The sequence below is a fragment of the Octopus bimaculoides genome, chromosome 6, assembly GCF_001194135.2.
Source record: "Octopus bimaculoides isolate UCB-OBI-ISO-001 chromosome 6, ASM119413v2, whole genome shotgun sequence".
NCBI classification, from domain to species: domain Eukaryota; kingdom Metazoa; phylum Mollusca; class Cephalopoda; order Octopoda; family Octopodidae; genus Octopus; species Octopus bimaculoides.
The window spans coordinates 66,133,421-66,145,423 of NC_068986.1; the positions used below are offsets into that span (position 1 = coordinate 66,133,421).

Below are 12,003 nucleotides of genomic sequence, written 5' to 3' on the forward strand. Positions count from 1 at the left end.
ATATATAGATATATATATATATTTCTATGGGAGAATTTACGAAAAAAAACAACAGACGAAGAGAGGTGGTGTAAACAACAAATGGATGTATTAGTTTAACACTCAGGAATAGAGAAAGTCTTTGACATTTCAAGCTACGCTCTTCAACTGAAAGGAATACAGAAAGAAATAAGGAGAGAAACAAGGAGAAAAAAAATATAAATCATTCATCATCTGAAAGTTCCCACCTTTTGCTTTCTCTCGTTATAAATATATACATATTTTGCATTTGATGTACTTAATATATTTGATACATTTGATGTGTCTTATTTGCTTATCCCCATAATTGCTTCTAAACCTGCTTGATCTGATCCTTCTTATAGCCTTTCTTTACTTTGTAGAATGATTCCCTGTAAAGACATCAGAGTCTAAGTTTGAATCTTTTAAGCATTACTAAGTGTCTTCTATACAGAGAATATCTGGATCTCATCTGTGAACTATATATATATTTTGTCTCCGTTCTTTCCTACTTATATTTAAAAATATCCATTGGCCAAAACAGCTCTAGTTCATACACAGATAGACTCAATACTACATTAACATTTTCCTATTTCATATTCTTGTTATGAATATCCGATCAACTTTCTCCGACACAGGCTCTCTGTAGTTTTATTGTAATATTCTTTTGTTAATATCTTTTTTGATGTTTTACTAATTTTTTCCACTGAAGGGAATGGTAATACCTAATTAAATTAATTTAATTTACTTATTATTTTAATTATAATTATAATTAATTTAATCTTTTTCATGTTTTCTTGCATGTCAGTATTATCAGTCGAAATGATTGTATGGATTAAAAATTTATAAAAACTTTTAACAGCTTCTCTTCTCCATTTTTTAACTGTTAGTTGGGTTTATGTAGGATTTTATCCTATAATACTCATAACACATTTTAATTATATATATACTTGTTATTTCTTATCCATCAGTCTTCAATATACACTTGATTTCAAACATTCTTCTAGCTGACTTTTCTACTTCTGGACCACCTCACCCAGACGATGGAGTCAGAGTCACAGGATCTAATCTCCCTGGGCACTACTTGGTAACTATCTCTCTCACACATTCATACATGTACTTAATCATCCATTTTATATGCATATACATATATGTGTATGTGTGTTTGTGTGCGTGTGTAGCAGATTCAAAACTGAATCACTGGATAATCAAGTAGATATCACAGCTAAACCACAGTCATTTCACAGGATCAGCTGATTAACAAAGCAATCAGCATCAATCCATTCAATCCATCACATGATTCAACTTTCTGGAACTTTTTCACTGAACTCTACATAAAACTGGTTATTATGGCAGTAACTCCAGAATGTTGAGGCAGCCATTTGACGTCTCCACTCTCATGGTAGTTTAGAAGACACAGACTTTATCATCATGAATATAGCGCAATTATTTTGCAGTTGTGATGGACCAGTCACAACTGATATATACTAGGTGTGTAACTGCCATTATTTTTCATCCAAAAACACTATGTGCAATAAATAAAACTTCTGTTAATTGTTTCTGAGTGTTATTAATCATTTTTATATGCAGCCCTAGTGAGACATTTCCGTTTTCCACCAACATCAAGTACATGTGTGTATGTGTGATGATGACTGTGTGTGTGCATGTGTGTACACAAACATGCACACGTGTGGAAGTATGTTAACAAACACACACATTAAACTATACAATATTTGGTAACATAAGATATCAGTACATGTGTGTCCATGCAAAATAATTATCTAAAACAAACATCAAAATAAACCACTTACACATACACTATATGTATATTATATTATGTGTGTGTGTGTGTGTGTGTGTGTGTGTGTGTGTGTGTGTGTGTGTGTGTGTGTGTGTGTGTGTGTGTGTGTATATATATATATATATATATATATATATATATATATGCACACACGCACATTACATGAGTATATACCCAAATAGATATAAAGATATTTGTAAAGACAATATAAATCTAATCAGACTACAGAAAGTGTACTGAAACACCTTCATTTAGCATCAAATAGAGTTTATAGTCAAACTCACAGGTCAGAGAACTTAGAGAATTGATTCAACTGAATTTTTCAGTTTGCTAAGGCCCTACCCTCACTTTTTGATGTGTTTCCACACTAATCACAACTACAAATTCCTTTATTCTTATTAGACAAATGGGCCTATCTATCAACCGACTATTTCTATGCTAGAAAGAAAACAGTGCTGTCCTCTTCAAGATTACATACATCAGATAAAAGGGATTAAAATCCAAGCTCGATCCTCAGCAAGCTTTTCTGTGAATACCAGCTATCAAAGTGTATATCTGTAGATGATTTATCTTAAAGAAGAAAACTATCCAAGCAAATTGAAATTCCAGATCAAATAGATTGGTTGCAGAGCATGAATACATTAAATCAAAAACTTGAATTTATATCTTTCATTTATAGTATTGTCTTCGAAGATAATACCATAAATTCCATTCTTTGATTTTATACATACACACATATATATCACCAACATCATCATCATCATTTAACATCCATTTTCCATGCTGGCATAGATTGGGTGGATTGACAGAGCTGGTAAGGCAGGGAGCTGCACTGGCCCCATTGTTTGTTCTGGCATGGTTTCTATAGTTGGATGCTCTTCCTAACACCAACCACTCCACAGAGTGTATTGGGTGCTTGTAATGTAGCACCAGCACCAGTGCTTTTAATGTTGCACCAGCATGAGTGGTTTTCATGTGGCACCAGCACTGGTATCAATTCTGCTGTGGTAGACAGGTCTTCTGGAGTACAGCATAGCCCCAGATATCTTGGTCCTTTTGAACATACACACAGACACGTTTTGGCCTATCGAAATCCAGATATTTTTCTTTACATAATTCTTAATATCCTTAATTTAGTATTCTTTAATGAAGTAACATCAATCAGTAAGTTTCATATACGGGTGGTTCAGGTAATACACATAGTTTACTAAACTTAATTTTTTTTTCTCTTTCCTTCCACTCAAGATATCAATTATTTGTGTATATAAAAGGCAATCTAGAAAAATATACATACATGTACATATGAATTTCAAAGCAGTATGGCTAGAGATATAATTTTGTTCTTTGCTTTTAAATATAATTCACAAATGCATTACCTGCATATCCTTTGTGACAATAACAGACCACAGATTGTTTCTGAAGATCAAAAGAGCAACTATCAGCACGCTGGTTGCTGTCTTGAGGACCATTTGGACAATAACATGGTTGGCAAGCAATACGTCCGGTTACACGAGGATCTTGATAGTAGCCATCGCGACATCTGGAGACAGAATATCAAAGTGAAATATTACCGTAAACAACAACAAAAATACCTGAACAACATCAGAAGTGGGTTTTTTTTTATTATTATTTGTAATATCTCTATGAACAGTCAAAATATTTAAATCATCACAAACATGAAAATGACAGACAATAGTTACAAGCATGGCTGATTGGTAAGAACCTTGCTTCCCAACCACATGCTTCCATATTCAGTCCCACTGTGTAGCACCTCGGGCAAGTGTCTTCTGTTATAGCCTTAGGCTGACCAAAGCTTTGTGAGCGGATTTGGTAGACGGAAAGTGAAAGAAACCTGTCGTGTAGGTATACATATCTATGTGTGTTTGTCTTTGTATCTGTGTTTGTCACCCACCACCACTTGACAACCAATGTTGGTGTGTTTACATCCCTGCAGCTTTGCAGTTCGGCAAAAGTGTCTAATAGAATAAGTACCAAGCTTATAAAGAATGAAATAAGTACTGGGGTTGACTCATTCAACTAAAAATCCTTCAGAGCAGTGCCCCAGCATCACTGCAGTCTAATGACTGAACCAAGTAAAAGATAAAAGTATTTTTTCTTTTATTTAGTTTGTGTGGTCCTCTGCTTAAAGAGTTCATGTAGGAATTATTCTACAGTATAAATAAGGTAAGTACCACATATGAAAATCAAGGTGATGGAGTGTACAAACTCATTCAGCTAACCTTCCAATAAAGTCATATATTCATTTAGAAACAATATGAAGGGATAGAATGAGCATCAAACGACGCTTTGCATTTTTTAAGTTAGAAATCTAATACATGAATGTCACCAGATTCAATATTATTTAACCCTTAAGCATTCAGATTACTCTGTCTAATGTAATGCTTATTTATTCATATTGTTTTGAATTAATCATGGATTATCTTGTAGCTTTGGGATGTGATTGTTTATTTTTTGAAAGACATTGTAGGATAGGTGTGATTTGATTTGAACAAAACAGGTAGCATAAAACAGGTTAAAACTCATGAAGGTTGCTGTACATGTTCAGCAAACTTCATGAGTTTTAACCTTAAATAACCTTAATAAAAATGCCATATATGTGTACACATATAGGAGATTGCGGTATATACACTACAGTCAAAAATATAATTGAAATTAAAAATAACTAAAACAATTATCAGATAATCAGTGAGGATGTAGTAATGTGACTGTGACAGGCTTCTGCTGATTAGCTGATGATGATCAATAAATGGGGTCTTGTACAAAATGATTTAAGTACAAATCTTAACACTGTTACAAGGAAAACATTCTACTCACAACAGTTTGCCATACTAACAAATACATACCATAACTATTTGTAATGCAAGAGTGGTTAGTATTAATAATTAGTTTGAATCCATACTACATCTTATTACTTGGTGGTGGGGTGCACGCAAGCCTGCGTATATAACTGGAGTGGCTATTAGTTCCGGATTAGATAATTTACATTACAGGCTAAGCCCCACATCAAATTGTTAAATAGATACTAGTGTCATTATACAAATAAATATCGATGCTAAAAAGAGTTTTCAACTGTGAAATTGCCTTCTCCAAGAATATTTGCAAATATCAAAACCTGTATATCTAAGCCCTATTCATTGCATTTGTCTCGACAGAAAATTGACTTTCTTTTGTTTAATATCCAACTATAGATGCAGGAGTGGCTGTGTGATAAGTAGCTTGCTTACCAACCACATGGCACTACTATAGCCTCGGGCCGACCAAAGCCTTGTGAGTGGATTTGGTAGACGGAAACTGAAAGAAGCCAGTCATATATTTGTATATGTATGTATGTGTGTGTATATGTTTGTGTGTCTGTGTTTGTGGCCCCAGCATCGCTTGACAACCGATGGTGGTGTGTTTACGTCCCCGTAACTTAGCGGTTCGGCAAAAGAGACCGATAGTATAAGTACTAGGCTTCCAAAGAATAAGTCCTGGGGGTGATTTGCTCGACTAAAAGGCGGTGCTCCAGCATGGTCGCAGTCAAATGACTGAAAAGAGTAAAAGAGTAAAGAGAGAGTAACTATCAAAACAATATGATGCAAATAACCAGATTTATGAAGGTAGAACTGCCCCCATCCCTTATATTTCCCTTCTTAATTGCCCGTCAGCTTTGGTTTTTGACAGGAAGTGGATAACAGATGTACCTCAAGATAAGATGTCAGTCTGCTGTAGGTAACTCTCAGGTGATCTGATAGCTATTTTGACAAGAGGAAGTGAAAAAGTGTAAAATATAGTGCCATGCCAAGAAACTAGAAAACGTCAATAAGAGAGCCCTGATGTAGCAGTGGAATCTACTTTAAATCACACAACAACCTTGGAAAAAGCCCAATGGGTTAATGTCATCCAAGGTTTACTCTGCCTAGGAAAAAGACATACTGAACTAGCTTTCATCATTAAGAATACGTGATCAAAGTTGATGTGAAGCTGAAGAACAATACAAAAGAATACCTGTATTAGATATGAACTCCTATCCAACCAAAATTGAAACAAAAATCCCATCAGCTCTTTCTACCATTTCCAATTTGGTTGGAAAGTTAAAAAAATATATAAATATATATATATAGGCGTAGGAGTGGTTGTGTGGTAAGTAGCTTGCTTACAAACCACATGGTTCCGGGTTCAGTCCCACTGCATGGCATCTTGGGCAAGTGTCTTCTACTATAGCCTCGGCCCGACCAAAGCTTTGTGAGTGGATTTGGTAGACAGAAACTGAAAGAAGCCTGTCGTATATGTGTATATAAATATGTATGTGTGTATGTGTTTGTATGTCTGTGTTTGTCCCCCCAACATCGCTTGATAACCGATGCTGGTGTGTTTATGTCCCCGTAACTTAGCGGTTCGGCAAAAGAGACCGATAGCATAAGTACTAGGCTTCCAAAGAATAAGTCCTGGGGTCGATTTGCTTGACTAAAGGCGGTGCTCCAGCATGGCCACAGTCAAAAGACTGAAACAAGTAAAAGAGTAAAAGAGTTTGATTTTAAGATTTCCATTTCAACTCAGAACTTTAAGATGACCTACCTCTCACAATATTGTCCAGTGGTAAACTCTCGGCAGTTAATGCAGTGGCCATCATCATTATTACAAGTCTCTGCCATACCATTACATTGGCATTTTCGACAGTTAGGGAAGTTCCAGTGACCTTCAATGCATCTGTCACAAGTGCGGCCTTCAACATTTGGTGCACATAAACAATGACCTGACTGAGGGTTACAAAAGTTGTTCCTTGACCCTTGAGGATCACAGTTACAGGCTGAAAAAAGTGGATATTAAGTGGTCATTTAATTTTATACAAAATAGTGCGGTTATTTCATGTTGCTGATAATAATTGGTTTGAAATCATAGCTCTCGTCATTGCGTGTGTGTGTGTGTCTACATGTATGTGCATGTGTGGTTTGAAGTATCAGAAATGTTTTTTTTCATAGTTTGAAACCAAAACATGATTCATGTGTACTACAGTATAAATGTAGCTGCTATAGTATCTTAACAGGCAGACAGATGTTAAATAGTTCTATAATAAAATGGGTCAGGTTAGGTAGGAGCATGCACCATTGCAGTGCCTTGATGCATCCACCATTTGCTAGTATTTGTTCAAGTCATCCCAGGCAAAATTCCAAGCAATGTCCCAGAGGGCCCTCATCTCAATGAGATGATCCTCAGAGAAGAGAACACAGTACACAGGATCCAACTTGGAAAATCAAGCAGCACAACCAAACAATTTCAGCTGACACTCTTGTATCACCCAAGTAACAGAACGCATTCCAGTTTCTGAATATAGTTATGTGTCCAATACAACTAGGAATCAATGCTAAAAAGAATTTTCTACACTAAAAACTACCCCTTCCAAAAATGGAATGCAATTATCAAAATCTGAATATCTGTCTAAATTATGTTGGTTGCATTTGACTAGACAGAACAGTCAAATTTTGACAAATTTGACAAATTTTCTCGTTGCTCAATAATGAAAATAACGTATTTCCCCAAGCATTTATATGTATATATGATAGACATGTCTTCTAAATAAAAATGGGTTTAGCTTTCTTTATAGACAACAAACATTATCAGGTGGGAAAGCAGACATACAGAAAGGAAAGTCATGCTAACAAAGTTGTCAAAATGCTATCATCGATTTAAACAGCAACAAATACTAGCTATTTCAGAGGAAGAATTAACTGATACATATTTTATCAGCATCAGACAAAATTTGAACTCAGAAACCTAAAGAGATATGTTAGAAATTGTTAAATCTGGCCCCCACTTTTTCCCACTGCTCCAAACAGTAGCAACCATATTACCAACAAGTACAGAATAATGGAGGAAAATTTCATAAACACGATAGATTTTTAAAAAGAAAACATATTAGAAACTAGTCTCTAATAAAATGATAATAAAATAATAACTAGTAAATAAAATCCATGAAATAAATTCAGGTGTTATGAAAGTCTAGTTCTTTTTACTGGTTTTTGTCATTGGGCTAACATTTATTAGGCTCTGCCTTCTTGAGGTATAATCTATTAATACAAATACAACCAGTACTTATTTTATCAACTGGTATTACAACTTTATCAGGATGAATAACAAAGTAGACCTACACGAGATTTGAACTCATGATGCAACCAAAGATAACATATTAAACATTCTAACAATTCTAAGATTCACTTACCATAACAGTTTTGTGAAAATTTCGGTAATCTGATGTTACTGGAGTTATCTCCCTTGTTTTTTTTTTTGTTTTTTTTTTGTTTTTTAACTTTAAGCTTCATTAAGGGGAGTATTTAGCTAGTAAATGTATAGATAGTTTCAGATAATCAAATATTTTGAACTTACTTTATAAAGAAGACTAAGTGTAAGTTTTTAAATTTTAATCTACAGTTAAATATGTCTATAAACAAAAGGCTAATAAAAAAGAAAAGGCAAAATGAACAAAACGCTTTCATTAACACAAAACGAAATTTCCAAAGGTAAAAAAATAATTTTAATTAAGAAATAAACAACACGAAAGTAAAATTTGAACGGTGTAAGGGAAGTAAGTGATTGCGTATCATGGCATATACAAGGGAAATAATTTATACACTTACGTGAGCAACCGTCGGGTCCGAAGTTGTAGGTTCCAGGGGCGCATTGATCACATCTACGACCAACAACGTTTTCTTTACAGTGACAATGACCACCAAGGTCATCACATTCGGCAGTTTTCGATCCAGTAAGATCACAGTCACATTCTAAAAGAGAAAATGAGTTTAAAACAGATTGAGCAAATGAAGTTATTCAAAACAATTTTGTCATCCACAGTAACCTTATATCACTAAAAACAAAAGGACTAACGCTAAATCACATATTACGATAATGAAGTTTCGTTTTTATCATATGGAGAAGTCTTCAATGGAAATAAGATTAATATTGCAAAAGCCCTAAAGGTTATATGAGCGATGACAATTATCTTCAACTTGATGGCATGAAACTGACAAGAGGTTCGTGCATACAATGTAATCTCAAATATAACGTAACTAGATATACATTTTTCCTTTTTATATACGTATAATACTATGGCCTCAGTTCTGACCTTGTATTAAATTTCTTGCATTATACACAAACAATGATATTAATCTCTCTCCCTTCCCCCCAGTGTGTGTGTGTGTTTGTGGATGGTAAGATGCAAGTAACATTCTAAGATGACCTGACTTTCTAATCACAACAGTTTGGTGAAAATAAAAGTGTCCTGCTCATGAACAATGTGCAGGCATGGCTTTAGGTACAGGCATGGCTTTAGGTACAGGCGTGGTTGTGTTACAAAAAGTTTGCTTCTCAACCACAGTTTCAGGTTCATGTCTTCTACTATAGCCTTGGGCTGACCAAAGCCTTATGAGTGGATTTGGTAGATGGAAACTGAGAGAAGCCCATATATATATATATAAATGAATGTATATCTATGTATGTGTGTCCGTGTTTGTCCCTCTATCACTGCTTGACAACCAGTGTTGGTGTGTTTGCATCCCCATAATTTAGCAGGTCGCCAAAAGTTACTGATATAAGTACCAGGCTTTAAAAAATAGTACTGGGGTCAATTCATTCAACTAAAAATTCAAGGTGTCACCCCAGCAAGTAAAAGATAAAGATATATGTGTGTTTGTGTGTGTCTGCAATTGTCCCCCCAACCACTGCTTGACAAATGATGTGTTTACATCCCCATAACCCAGCAGCTCAGCAAAAGAGACTGATAGAATAAGTACTAGGCTTGAAAAAAATAAGTCTTTGTGGAGGGGTGATTTGTTTGACTAAAACCCTTCATGGCAGTGCTCCAGCATGGCTACAATCAAGTGACTGAAACAAATAAATGGTAGATTAGAACTAACAAATTCAGTATTCATCCACTTCAGGTCATTATTTTATGAATTTGTTGAGACATGATGGAAATTTGACGGCTACAATGAGCAACAACGAGAGAATCTTTTTTTTTTCCACCTTTTAAACAGGTGATGAAATAAAAATTGAATTCTTTTTTTGTTTCCTTAAGTGTTTTCTAACTTATTACTGTTGTTGTTGTTGTTGTTGTTGTTGCTGAAGAAGACAGTGAGCTGGCTGAATCATTAGCACACCGGGCGAAATGCTTAGCAGTATTTCGTCTGCTGCTACATTCTGAGTTCAAATTCTGCCAAGGTTGACTTTGCCCTTCATTGTTTCGGGGTCAATAAAATAAGTACCAGTTGAACTCTGAGGTCGATGCAATCAACTTAACTCCTCCCCCAAAACTGCTACCCTTGTGGCAAAATTTGGAACCATTATTATTGTTGTTGTTGTTGTCGAAGGTGGCGAGCTGGCAGGATCATTAGCATGCTGGACAAAATGCTTAGCAATATTTCACCCATCACTACATTCTGAGTTCAAATTCCACCAAGGTTGACTTTGCCTTTCATCCTTTCAGGGATCGATAATTAAAGTACCAGTGAAACACTGAGGTCAATATAATCAACTAGTGCCCTCCTCCACAATTTCAGGCCCTGTGCCTGTAGTAGAAAGGATTATTATTATTATTATTATTGTTGCTATTATAATTAACATGCCAGGCAAAATGCTCAGTAGTATTTTATTCATCTTTATGTTCTGATTTTAAATTGTTCCTGCTATAGGCATAAAGCCTGAAATTTTAGGGCTGGAGTCTAGTTGATTACATCAACCTCAGTGCACTACTGGTACTTTTTTTTTAACACCTAAAGGATGAAATGCAAAGTTGACCTTGGTGGAAACTCAGAACATGAAGACAGATGAAATGCTGCTAAGCTTTTTGCCTAGTATGCTAATGATTCTGCCAACTTGACACCTAACTGTTATCTAAATAAGATCATTTTGAAGTAAGAGTTAATGCAAAAAAGACTACGTACTTATAGCCTGAAGATGTAAAACTGATGAAATACTGAAGAACAGTGATTTACAGATATCTGGAATTTCAGGTTGAACTGCAGGATATTGAGTTTCAGCACAACGGTACCGAATATATTCATTCTTCAAATAAGAAGGTAGCCGAGGTCCTTGGAAAATGGGAATGCTCTTTGTGCTGGGAATGAGCACCACCTAGATAGGAAATAAAAAAGTAAAGTAAAAATGATTTCTTTATCAAACACAGTGGCTCACAACTGGGGTCTATATAAGATTTTGTTGTTAAAAATTATGTGCAATAAATTTGTTATACTTCTACAAAATATTTGAATTTTCTATACAATTCCTAGGATTATTTCATTATAAAAGAATAAAATTTTTAGACATTAAATGGTCGCAAGGGTCCATCTGAGAGAAATTTTAATCAAAGGAGTCTAATAGACAAAAAAAAAATGGTTGAGAACCACTGATCTAGCATAAGCATAGATAACAAAAGAAAAGAAGAAGGGCAAAAAAGAAAAAAAAAAAGAGAAGCTGCACGTATAACACATAACGTAGAAACAGCGCCACAGATGTACCAACACACACGAGATTGAAACATAGCAGACCTCAAGCACTTCTCATGAGGAATTCCGGAAGAAGCTTTGTGAGACCACTACTGAGACGCTTCCGAAAAAAGAAAACCGTTGGAAAACAGTTTATAGCAGAGACTCCAGCTAAGAAGATCTGAAGAAGGAATTGTAATTCCGAAATATCATCGGACTATAAATAACCAAATTACAACAGGTATATAGTCCATTTTTTGTTTTATAGTGCATTGTTGTACCATTCTAAACTGTTATTCTTTAATAAGAAATATATATTTCATTATTTAATATTGTTTCTTCATTAATAGAAAAATATAAAATGACCAATGAACAATGTAGAAGACCTGCATAAGTTATAGGTGCAGCCTTCAGCTCGAAACTAAATGATACAAAAAGCTAGTAGAAATAGCTGCTAAATCTCCTTCATATCACATCCTACTGCCCTAATGAAAGGAGGATACGTTCAATAATATAGTTACCCCTTGATATAGGAAACATGATGATCATGACTGGCATACTTCTGAGTATAAATTTGCTTAATTAGGGTTTACTTGAGACTAAACAACAACATTCATAAAGAAAAACGTTTGTTACAAGCAGAAGCGTAGCATTAGGGAGCAAAGGGACAATGTTGTTATTCAGACCAAGATCAATACTGAACAAGCAGACATATAGCATTTTTTTTGG

General features: G+C 34.9%; 1 protein-coding gene across 1 annotated transcript in view; it reads right to left on the bottom strand.

Moving 5' to 3' along the window:
- LOC106877208 (laminin subunit beta-1) overlaps positions 1–12,003 on the bottom strand; it is a 173,934-nt gene that overhangs the window by 42,056 nt on the left and 119,875 nt on the right. The window contains exons 14-17 of the mRNA XM_014926058.2: positions 10,735–10,924; positions 8,434–8,577; positions 6,377–6,608; positions 3,175–3,338 (exon numbers count right to left, since the gene is read on the bottom strand). Coding sequence (XP_014781544.1) covers positions 3,175–3,338; positions 6,377–6,608; positions 8,434–8,577; positions 10,735–10,924 — 730 coding nt within the window. The remainder of the gene's footprint in view (positions 1–3,174; positions 3,339–6,376; positions 6,609–8,433; positions 8,578–10,734; positions 10,925–12,003) is intronic.